Genomic DNA, 13,523 nt, shown 5'->3' with positions numbered 1-13,523 from the left:
ATTTTACTATGTGAAAGTATAAATTATCGCTTGTGGAGTTTCCGTGTTTTTACTTAGGAAAATAACGGCGTTGTGTAAATGTTTAGGTTGACGTAACCGTAACACTTGTCTCCGTGCTAACTTTTAAGTGCGTAAAAATAACGAAACTGTCAACAAATATCATGAGATCTATTTGTATTATAGATTATTCTACCATACCGGGTTCGGCATACAAAAAGCTTTTGCATACACGCTTTTATTTTTTGCAAATTCAGAAATTGATTTAAGGGAATGAAATATCAATGTGCGTAGTGCAGAAGATGTTAATTGTGGTGCAGTGATAGCGTCAGATAAATTGTAACAAGAAGTTCGGCTGATTCCGTGATAAAAAGTACATCAGTGTATGGGGTAATCCATTTGTCTGAAACAGATACAGTACTATTGTTGTTGTTGGTGGTGGTGCTTTTTCTGTCCGATATCTCTATTATTAATTTTGAATGTATGGGCCAGTCTTTGCTGATCCCGAAATTGGAGTTGAGGCAGGTAGAGTGTTAGACGAAACGGATGTAAGGGGTCCCAAAAGATAAGTCGTTCTTCTCTTCGATACGAAGATTATTTTTTTTTAAATATCCACAAGAATTGTACAATTTTCCTACGAAAAGTTGGGCCGATTTCCGACATCGAAAGCTTTCCACGCTTTAACGATACCTTCAATGGGGAATGCGTTATCTTGAGTGTTGATCTATTAGGATAGATTACATCATACCTACTGTTACAAATTCTCGACGTGTATATCCTGTTTAGACCAACACGCTAAATAACGCATCACCTCTTGGAGACTATTTAGATATTTATTGTATCATTGCAGATTGCTGGACATGTGTTATTTCTCATCTGATTTTATTCAGTTTAATTTCATTCTTAACTGAACAATGACTCTTACATGTGTATCAAGTTAGAAATCGAAAAAATACAATATTATCTTAAAGTCGTCCACTGTCGTTTCGTCCACAGAACTTGGTACTTAAGACAGCTTAGGAAGTATTCGTGAAGTTGGAGTTATGCCCACCGTTAGTTACATAGGACGTTCCCACTATTTGCATTTATTCACTTTGTTTTGAAGGCCAGCATAGTATAGCTACTTTAGTTGTATGTTTCGTACAGATATTTCCCCGTTTTATAACATATTACCATCAAAAAAGTCAAAATAACTGTAACAAAATTTATGGCTTGTACAATACCATTGACAATATTGTGATCACTATAGTATTTGTCTTTGCATCAATTCTTTAATGAATACTTAACGAATTTAACACACCTCTCTGTACAAAACTTGAAACAAGTTAATTTGACAGAATTGAGATATAATTCATTGAACTGTATACTATTGCACTTTTATCGCATTTGAATCATTCCGTAACTGTTGAAATTCTTCTTTTTTGATATTCTTTAATTCTTCGTGTATATAAAACAAACAAGGATCACAATACCAAACAAAAACGTGTACTCCCAATATCATGTTTCCCTATAAAACTTCACACGCATGATGAACAATTTTATTGATACTAGTTTTTGCATTTCACTTATAAACCTTTTCGCAAAAGGACAAAATTTTATTTTGATAATTTACAATGAGTTGTTAGATGTATTATTTCGTTCACTTCCTCGTTTATGTTTTATATTTGGGTTCTATGGTGAAATAGATTTATAAGTACAGTGCAAGTACTAGTACTAATATAATTAATATAGTAATAGTTAGACATTAATAATCTAGGCTACCAAAAAGGTTAAGTAACTAAGAATGCACCACTAAAAAATAACAAAATAACAAAATAACAATTGTTTTCCATGTTAACATCTATTTAAATGATAATTATGATAATTAGAGGTTTTATAACATACCGCTTTATCACAACCTAGTTGTTAGGTAGTCTCAAATCGGTAGAAATGAATTTGCAAAGCGAAAACACGTGACAATTACAAAATATTAGATAAAGGCACTTTACATGTTTACCTAGTGTATACAGCAGGCGTGTTAAGTTTCCGACCCTTACGCCATACAAACATTTGTTTCAGAAGCTCTGAGTGAGTATAATCATTACCTCGGATCTAAAGAATCATGAAAATGTCAAAATTTAATATCGCATCCAACCAACTGTAATTTTTTCTCGATACACCTGAAATGGAAACATACATAAAAAAAACCATCGCCCGACTGACTATACAGAATAAAGGTCAACACGACAGGTCATTTAGGTCTGGCTAACCTAACAGGTGCTACAATTACATTTTTTACGAAACTATTCCGGAGCAGACATGTACATATGAACATACTTTTCATCACGATTAACGACTCGTTGCTGACATTGTAAGTGACTTGGGTATGTTATGTGTATTGGCCGTAAGTTTACAAAAGAAACGTGTTTCACTGAAATGTAGTAGTTCTGTGTCTCGTTTTATACGGCCTTTTTGTGTCTCGGTTGACAAACTCTGACATTCGATTTAATAAAAACGTATTTGTGCCTGCTGTTTAGCCCCGTCACTAATCATTAGTTTGTCCATACATCACTGCGTGTCTTAAGGCAACCCATCGTCACGTGAATTGTATATAGTTTATGTTGTTATATGTAAGCCTGGGGCGCCCTTGGGGTAATTTACCTTTATTGTTTTCGCATAAACATGTTTTACTGTCAAAAATACAGCACAAGTGAAAGGTACATGATAAATGCCATTCTCCAATGACGTAGACAAGAGATATAAGATCTCTGATTGATTTTGTTTTCACGCAATACAACCACTTTTTGTTGACTTTTGTTTATGAATCAATATGTATGAGATTGTAAGATTAAGGTTGTATAGGTTTACCAAAATGTGCCGAAATTGAAACCAACTGATACAAATGTTCAACAAGGATAAAGGACACATTTCTTTATAAATTATCAACTCCTTATATGATCTAAAGAGTAAAGGCACGCATTGGTAGAATATAGCTCGTCATAATAGCAAACTTTAATCTATAAAGTAGTATAAATTGCATACTTTATAGAGAATACATGTCAAATTAAGGCTAATATGAATTTATAAGGATGTAAAAAAGGGCAAGGGATTTAACCAAAACATCCCAACATTTAATGACGTCGCCGTATTCTCACTCGGAAATCGAACGACTCTTCCTGCCGCAATACACAAACACTAAACTTATAACAGCATGGCGATCCGTCACTACACTTATAATAGCATGGCGATCCGTCACTACATTTATAATAGCATGGCGATCCGTCACTACACTTATAATAGCATGGCGAGTCGTCACTACACTTATAATAGCATGGCGAGCCGTCACTAAACTTATAATAGCATGGCGATCCGTCACTTCACTTATAATAGCATGGCGAGCCGTCACTACACTTATAATAGCATGGCGATCCGTCACTACACTTATAATAGCATGGCGAGCCGTCACTACACTTATAATAGCATGGCGAGCCGTCACTACACTTATAATAGCATGGCGATCCGTCACTACACTTATAATAGCATGGCGATCCGTCACTACACTTATAATAGCATGGCGATCCGTCACTACACTTATAATAGCATGGCGGGCCGTCACTACACTTATGATAGCATGGCGATCCGTCACTACACTTATAACAACAGGGCGAGCCGTCACTACACTTATAATAGCATGCCGATCCGTCACTACCCTTATAATAGCATGGCGATCCGTCACTACACTTATAATAGCATGGCGATCCGTCACTACACTTATAACAACATGGCGAGCCGTCACTACACTTATAATAGCATGGCGATCCGTCACTACACTTATAATAGCATGGCGAGCCGTCACTACACTTATAATAGCATGGCGAGCCGTCACTACACTTATGATAGCATGGCGAGCCGTCACATTGTGTTCAGGGTCCTACTTGACCACTGCCAGTGATCGCCGACAAGGTATGTCATACCGCGATTAGAAACAGCTCATGGTTGGTTTGTTTTGTTTTGGGTCTACGTCCTTGGTTATAAGAAGACTGGTGTCTGGGTCCACTGAACAGAAGAGTAGGGAAGACAGAAAAGGGAAGATGGAGACCCACGTTACAATGGAGGCAGCAGATCAATGTTTTTCTAAACTGTTCCTACTAAGGAGAAGCCATAGAGGAAACCCCCGATTATACACAGACTGTTAGATATCTAGACAATACCACACACAGTGTTCATCTGACGTCTCGGATCGTACGAGTTCATGTCATGCATGGACGAAATACAATGGGTTTTTTCACTGGGGCTTTAGCCTGATTGAAATGTATCCGTTTGTGCATTGAACGAGTGCGATCTCCTCAGATGTCAACTGAACACATATGTGTGGAACTAGCTTTTATTACATATACTTGTACATATAGTCATTCATTATATGAATGTTGTATTTTCAACAAAACCTTGTTCATCATTATTGCGTATTGACGTTCAGTTCACTTTCCGCACACGGGAAGTAAACAACAAAATAACGTCGACGACGGAATCATTACAACGTAAAACGGCGCTAAAATGTTTGGAACTTTTTTCAGTTTCGATTCGATGATTTGACCAATTGATAACAACCAACGAGCTCTAGTCTAAATAGGAGTTCTGACTACTTAAGTAACACAAGATTTTGTAAATACAGGACCTTGTATTGCATGCCGAAAAATGACTGTATCACTGCATTTAAAAAACCCAAATATATAATAAAATTTCGGATAGTTTTTGACAGGGAGAGGGAGAACCGAGACATCATTATATCTTACAAATATATAGACTTTTCAAATATATTATCCCATACTGAGCCCCACTTAAATTTTAAACCTACATTTATCATTCGTCCGTGTCTGGATGTACACAGGTATTGTGAATTGAAATAATCTGACCCTCTCCAGTAGATCCTACACTGCCCAGTGTCCAGACGGTACACGGTGATGGTCAAGCTGATCATAGAGACATCACAGCGATGACTGGCAATGTTATCACACTTGGTGTGTGGATAATAGTCGTGTACACATGTAAGTACAAATATCGTATTTAAAAGAGAAAGGTTGTTTATTGTGGTTGTGGGGGTCCTATTGACAGCTACTGTAGTAGGTGGCCTTGTTTATTTGCTGTAGTCAGAATAGCCGTGACAATGCTAATTTGTCACATTCAGCAGTTAATATTCAAGTTTACACCAATAATATCATAACTGCTCTGCCAAAACAAAGACGTGGAAATTCACCAACTATAATATGCTTGCCAAGAAGTTAGAGTTATCGCCCTTTTAAAACTATTAATTATAATAATATGTAGATAAATATCTAAGTGTCTTCAATACATGCAGACAAATTAATCAAACACTCACTGCTAAATTATCTTTCAAAAAGATATTTACCGTTTTAATGTGGGTCACTCTTTTGCGTAGGAGATACATTTAACCGATATGTTAGTATATATTATGAAATGACTTGTTCAAATAAAAGCCTGTATAACGTCCCAGTCTACATGTATCACGTCTCCGTATACGCTCAGCTATTTATAGCTAGTCTTCCATGATAACACGTTTACAATGTTATTCGTTGTGACACAGTTTTAACAATGACATCAGTGGGCCCTGACTATCCTAGGAAGGTTGTTTATTACGTGTGTCAACACCGTGTACACAACACATGTACTGGCCTTGTCAGATAATCTATGGGGATCTCAATATGTATGACCTTTGATTTGGCATTTCCTCTGTCTCTTGATGTCTTCGAGTTCGAATCTTTACTGTCGTGTGTCTCTATCAAGTCACCTAACTTATGATATGGTGTACATCTTAAATACATTATACATTATAATAAAAGAAACACAGCTAAAATATAGCAAGAAATGGATATTTAGCTAAGGACATATATGGATATGGAGACAGTTGGTATTGCAACACTTGTAGACTAGGTTTATACTGATATCCCAATAATATAGACTGATGTCCCAATAGCATAGACTGATAGTCCAATAGGATAGACTGATAGTCCAATAGTATAGACTGAAAATCCAATAGTATATACTGATGTCCCAATAGTATAGACTGATACCCCAATAGTATAGACTGGTAACCCAATAGTATAGACTGGTAACCCAATAGTATAGACTGGTAACCCAATAGTATAGACTGATAGTACAATAGTATAGACTGATAGTCCAATAGTATAGACTGAAAATCCAATAGTATATACTGATGTCCCAATAGTATAGACTGATACCCCAATAGTATAGACTGGTAACCCAATAGTATAGACTGGTAACCCAATAGTATAGACTGGTAACCCAATAGTATAGACTGATAGTACAATAGTATAGACTGATAGTCCAATAGTATAGACTGAAAATCCAATAGTATATACTGATGTCCCAATAGTATAGACTGATACCCCAATAGTATAGACTGGTAACCCAATAGTATAGACTGATAGTACAATAGTATAGACTGGTAACCCAATAGTATAGACTGGTAACCCAATAGTATAGACTGATAGTCTAATAGTATAGACTGATAACCCAATAGTATAGACTGATATCCCAATAGTATAGACTGATAGAACAATAGTATAGACTGGTAACCCAATAGTATAGACTGGTAACCCAATAGTATAGACTGATAGTCTAATAGTATAGACTGATAACCCAATAGTATAGACTGATAGTCCAATAGTATAGACTGGTAACCCAATACTATAGACTGATAACCCAATAGTATAGACTGATAACCCAATAGTATAGACTGATAGTACAATAGTATAGACTGGTAACCCAATAGTATAGACTGGTAACCCAATAGTATAGACTGATAGTCCAATAGTATAGACTGATAACCCAATAGTATAGACTGATAGTCCAATAGTATAGACTGGTAACCCAATACTATAGACTGATAACCCAATAGTATAGACTGATAACCCAATAGTATAGACTGATAGTACAATAGTATAGACTGGTAACCCAATAGTATAGACTGGTAACCCAATAGTATAGACTGATAGTCCAATAGTATAGACTGATAACCCAATAGTATAGACTGATAGTCCAATAGTATAGACTGATAGTCCAATAGTATATACTGATAACCCAATAGTATAGACTGATAACCCAATAGTATAGACTGATAGTCCAATAGTATAGACTGATAGTCCAATAGTATATACTGATAGTCCAATAGTATAGACTGATAGTACAATAGTATAGACAGATAGTCCAATAGTATAGACTGATATCCCAATAGTATAAACTGGTAACCCAATAGTATAGACTGATATCCCAATAGTATATACTGATAGTACAATAGTATAGACTGATAGTCCAATAGTATAGACTGATAGTCCAATAGTATAGACTGATAGTCCAATAGTATAGACTGATAGTCCAATAGTATAGACTGATAGTCCAATAGTATAGACTGATAGTCCAATAGTATAGACTGATAGTCCAATAGTATAGACTGATAGTCCAATAGTATAGACTGATAGTCCAATAGTATAGACTGATAGTCCAATAGTATAGACTGATAGTCCAATAGTATAGACTGATAGTCCAATAGTATAGACTGATAGTCCAATAGTATAGACTGATAGTCCAATAGTATAGACTGATAGTCCAATAGTATAGACTGATAGTCCAATAGTATAGACTGATAGTCCAATAGTATAGACTGATAGTCCAATAGTATAGACTGATAGTCCAATAGTATAGACTGATAGTCCAATAGTATAGACTGATAGTCCAATAGTATAGACTGATAGTCCAATAGTATAGACTGATAGTCCAATAGTATAGACTGATAGTCCAATAGTATAGACTGATAGTCCAATAGTATAGACTGATAGTCCAATAGTATAGACTGATAGTCCAATAGTATAGACTGATAGTCCAATAGTATAGACTGATAGTCCAATAGTATAGACTGATAGTCCAATAGTATAGACTGATAGTCCAATAGTATAGACTGATAGTCCAATAGTATAGACTGATAGTCCAATAGTATAGACTGATAGTCCAATAGTATAGACTGATAGTCCAATAGTATAGACTGATAGTCCAATAGTATAGACTGATAGTCCAATAGTATAGACTGATAGTCCAATAGTATAGACTGATAGTCCAATAGTATAGACTGATAGTCCAATAGTATAGACTGATAGTCCAATAGTATAGACTGATAGTCCAATAGTATAGACTGATAGTCCAATAGTATAGACTGATAGTCCAATAGTATAGACTGATAGTCCAATAGTATAGACTGATAGTCCAATAGTATAGACTGATAGTCCAATAGTATAGACTGATAGTCCAATAGTATAGACTGATAGTCCAATAGTATAGACTGATAGTCCAATAGTATAGACTGATAGTCCAATAGTATAGACTGATAGTACAATAGTATAGACAGATAGTCCAATAGTACAGACTGATAGTACAATAGTATAGACAGATAGTCCAATAGTACAGACTGATAGTACAATAGTATAGACTGATATTCCAATAGTATAGACTGATATCCCAATAGTATATACTGATAGTACAATAGTATAGACTGATAGTCCAATAGTATAGACTGATAGTCCAATAGTATAGACTGATAGTCCAATAGTATAGACTGATAGTCCAATAGTATAGACTGATAGTCCAATAGTATAGACTGATAGTCCAATAGTATAGACTGATAGTCCAATAGTATAGACTGATAGTCCAATAGTATAGACTGATAGTCCAATAGTATAGACTGATAGTCCAATAGTATAGACTGATAGTCCAATAGTACAGACTGATAGTACAATAGTATAGACAGATAGTCCAATAGTACAGACTGATAGTACAATAGTATAGACTGATATCCCAATAGTATATACTGATAGTACAATAGTATAGACTGATAGTACAATAGTATAGACAGATAGTCCAATAGTACAGACTGATAGTACAATAGTATAGACAGATAGTCCAATAGTATAGACTGATATCCCAATAGTATATACTGATAGTACAATAGTATATACTGATAGTACAATAGTATAGACAGATAGTCCAATAGTATATACTGATAGTCCAATAGTATAGACTGATAGCCCAATAGTATATACTGATAGTCCAATAGTATAGACTGATAGCCCAATAGTATATACTGATAGTCCAATAGTATAGACTGATAGCCCAATAGTATATACTGATAGTCCAATAGTATAGACTGATAGTCCAATAGTATAGACTGATAGCCCAATAGTATATACTGATAGTCCAATAGTATAGACTGATAGCCCAATAGTATATACTGATAGTCCAATAGTATAGACTGATAGTCCAATAGTATAGACTGATAGCCCAATAGTATATACTGATAGTACAATAGTATAGACTGATAGTCCAATAGTATAGACTGATATCCCAATAGTATATACTGATAGTACAATAGTATATACTGATAGTACAATAGTATAGACAGATAGTCCAATAGTATATACTGATAGTCCAATAGTATAGACTGATAGCCCAATAGTATATACTGATAGTCCAATAGTATAGACTGATAGTCCAATAGTATAGACTGATATCCCAATAGTATATACTGATAGTACAATAGTATATACTGATAGTACAATAGTATAGACAGATAGTCCAATAGTATAGACTGATAGTCCAATAGTATAGACTGATAGCCCAATAGTATATACTGATAGTCCAATAGTATAGACTGATAGTCCAATAGTATAGACTGATAGCCCAATAGTATATACTGATAGTCCAATAGTATAGACTGATAGCCCAATAGTATATACTGATAGTACAATAGTATAGACTGATAGTCCAATAGTATAGACTGATATCCCAATAGTATATACTGATAGTACAATAGTATAGACTGATAGTCCAATAGTATAGACTGATAGTCCAATAGTATAGACTGATAGTCCAATAGTATAGACTGATAGTCCAATAGTATAGACTGATAGTCCAATAGTATAGACTGATAGTCCAATAGTATAGACTGATAGTCCAATAGTATAGACTGATAGTCCAATAGTATAGACTGATAGTCCAATAGTATAGACTGATAGTCCAATAGTATAGACTGATAGTCCAATAGTATAGACTGATAGTCCAATAGTATAGACTGATAGTCCAATAGTATAGACTGATAGTCCAATAGTATAGACTGATAGTCCAATAGTATAGACTGATAGTCCAATAGTATAGACTGATAGTCCAATAGTATAGACTGATAGTCCAATAGTATAGACTGATAGTCCAATAGTATAGACTGATAGTCCAATAGTATAGACTGATAGTCCAATAGTATAGACTGATAGTCCAATAGTATAGACTGATAGCCCAATAGTATATACTGATAGTCCAATAGTATAGACTGATAGTCCAATAATATAGACTGATAACCCAATAATATAGACTGATAACCCAATAGTTTAGACTGGTAACCCAATAATATAGACTGATAACTATATACTGATAGTACAATAGTAAAGACAGATTGTCCAATAATATAGACTGATAACCCAGTCTAAACTATTGGGTTATCAGTCTATATTATTGTACTATCAGTCTATACTATTGGGATATCAGTCTATATTATTGGACTATCAGTCTATACTATTGTACCATCAGTCTTATATCCCTATAGTATTGATTGATAACCCAATAGTATAGACTGATGTCCCAATAGTATTGATTGATAACCCAATAGTATAGACTGATGTCCCAATAGTATTGATTGATAACCCAATAGTATAGACTGATAGTCCAATAGTATAGACAGATAGTCCAATAGGATATACTGATAGTCCAATAGTATAGACTGAAAGTACAATAGTACAGACTGATAGTACAATAGTATAGACTGATATCCCAATAGTATATACTGATAGGACAATAGTATATACTGATAGTATAAGAGTATATACTGATAGTACGATAGTATAGACAGATAGTCCAATAGTATATACTGATAGTCCAATAGTATAGACCGATAGTCCAATAGCACAGCCTGATCGTACAATAGTATAGACAGATAGTATAATAGTATATACTGATAGTATAATAGTATATACTGATAGTATAAGAGTATATACTATTGTACTATCAGTATATTCTATTGGGATATCAGTCTATACTGATAGTACAATAGTATATACTCTTATACTATCAGTATATACTATTATACTATCAGTATATACTATTGGGATGTCAGTCTATACTATTGATACTATTGGGTTATCAGTCTATACTATTGGACTATCAGTCTGTGCTATTGTACTATCGGTCTATACTATTGGACTATCAGTCTGTGCTATTGTACTATCGGTCTATACTAATGGACTATCAGTCTGTACTATTGGACTTTCAGTCTATACTATTGGACTATAGTATATACTATTGGGCTATCAGTATACACTATTGGGATATCAGTCTATATTAATGGACTATCAGTCTATACTATTGGACTATCAGTCTGTGCTATTGTACTATCGGTCTATACTAATGGACTATCAGTCTGTACTATTGTACTTTCAGTCTATACTATTGGACTATCTGTCTTTACTATTGTACTATCAGTATATACGATTGGGATATCAGTCTATACTATTGTACTATCAGTATATACGATTGGGATATCAGTCTATACTATTGGACTATCAGTATATACTGTTGGGCTATCAGTCTATACTATTGGACTATCTGTCTTTACTATTGTACTATCAGTATATAGTTATCAGTCTATATTATTGGGTTACCAGTCGAAACTATTGGGTTATCAGTCTATATTATCGGACTATCAGTCTATACTATTGGGTTATCAATCAATACTATGGGGATATCAGACTGATAGTACAATAGTATTGACTGATAGTCCAATAGTATATACTGATAACCCAATAGTATAGAATGATAACCCAATAGTATAGACTGATAACCCAATAGTATCAATAGTATAGACTGACATCCCAATAGTATATACTGATAGTACAATAGTATATACTGATAGTATAAGAGTATATACTGATAGTACAATAGTATAGACAGATAGTCCAATAGTATAGACTGATAGTCCAATAGTATATACTGATAGTACAATAATATAGACAGATAGTCCAATAGTACAGACTGATAGTACAATAGTATAGACTGATAGTCCAATAGTATAGACATGTAACCCAATAGTATATTCTGATATCCCAATAGTATAGACTGATAGTACAATAGTATAGACATGTAACCCAATAGTATATTCTGATATCCCAATAGTATAGACTGATAGTCCAATAATATAAACTGATATCCCAATAGTATATACTGATAGGACAATAGTATATACTGATAGTATAAGAGTATATACTGATAGTACAATAGTATAGACAGATTGTCCAATAATATAGACTGATAACCCAATAATATAGACTGATAACCCAATAGTATAGACTGATAACCCAATAATATAGACTGATAACCCTATAATATAGAACAATAACCCATAAATGTATAAATGTACCCCTTTCATTATAATGTATATCGCATTATTTCAGATATGACCGAAACAACAGTATCTTCCCAGAATGCATCGGTTACGACATCAGCTCCACAATCCTCTCAATCTTTGTGCCCGACATTTCCCGTGGAACAGGAAAACAAAAAGCTTACCTTCGCTATGATACCAAACAAGTGTGAACTGTAAGTACGTTGATTCTATCTTATCAGTTAATGGCTGTTTAACTTCTGAAATCAAATTGATTGATAAAAAATTTCAAGGAAAATTAACCGTAAGTAAAACAGATTGGAAAAACTGCGATCTCGTGCTGATCGTATGTCTTCTTCAAATGAATTGTTTTAATGTTAATATCAATAACTTGACTGTACCTTAATGTCATCAATACCAACACAGAAGGAGAGCAATCATTTCAGTAAATGTCTGTCAAAATGGAAACAGTATTTTCGGAAAGCGTTCCTGACTCGGAACAAACATGTGCAATGTACGAGTGGTGATTTTTACAGGTTAATGAACTGACTAAACATTTGAAATAAGAATACATGTATACACAGCACTCAGTTAAGGGAGGTAACTCTAATACTTATCACAGTTATGATGTTTAAGGTAGCATATCCTTAATATTAATACAAATCACAGGTATAATATATGAGGTAGCATATAACCTTAATTCTAACACAAATCACAGGTATAATGTATAAGGTAGCATATAACCTTAATTCTAACACAAATCACAGGTATAATGTGTAAGGTAGCATATATCCTTATCTCTATCACAGGTCACAGGTATAATGTGTAAGGTAGCATATAACCTTAATTCTAACACAAATCACAGGTATAATGTGTAAGGTAGCTTATATCCTCAACTCTATCACAAATCACAGGTATAATGTATAAGGTAGTATATCACCTTAATTCTAACACAAATCACAGGTATAATGTATAAGGTAGCATATAACCTTAATTCTAACACAAATCACAGGTATAATGTGTAATGTAACATATA

General features: G+C 34.1%; 1 protein-coding gene across 1 annotated transcript in view; it reads left to right on the top strand.

The window, feature by feature from the left end:
- The first annotated feature begins 4,835 nt into the window (after window positions 1-4,835).
- LOC110455663 overlaps window positions 4,836-13,523 on the top strand; it is a 16,142-nt gene continuing 7,454 nt past the window's right edge. The window contains exons 1-2 of the mRNA XM_021505920.1: window positions 4,836-5,021; window positions 12,558-12,702. Of these exons, the coding sequence (XP_021361595.1) occupies window positions 4,970-5,021; window positions 12,558-12,702 (197 nt within the window). The 5' untranslated portion in view covers window positions 4,836-4,969. The remainder of the gene's footprint in view (window positions 5,022-12,557; window positions 12,703-13,523) is intronic.

This window comes from Mizuhopecten yessoensis, unplaced genomic scaffold (genome assembly GCF_002113885.1).
Source record: "Mizuhopecten yessoensis strain PY_sf001 unplaced genomic scaffold, ASM211388v2 scaffold931, whole genome shotgun sequence".
NCBI classification, from domain to species: domain Eukaryota; kingdom Metazoa; phylum Mollusca; class Bivalvia; order Pectinida; family Pectinidae; genus Mizuhopecten; species Mizuhopecten yessoensis.
Note: the sequence above shows the minus strand (reverse complement) of the source record. Positions and strands in the feature narration are given on the sequence as shown.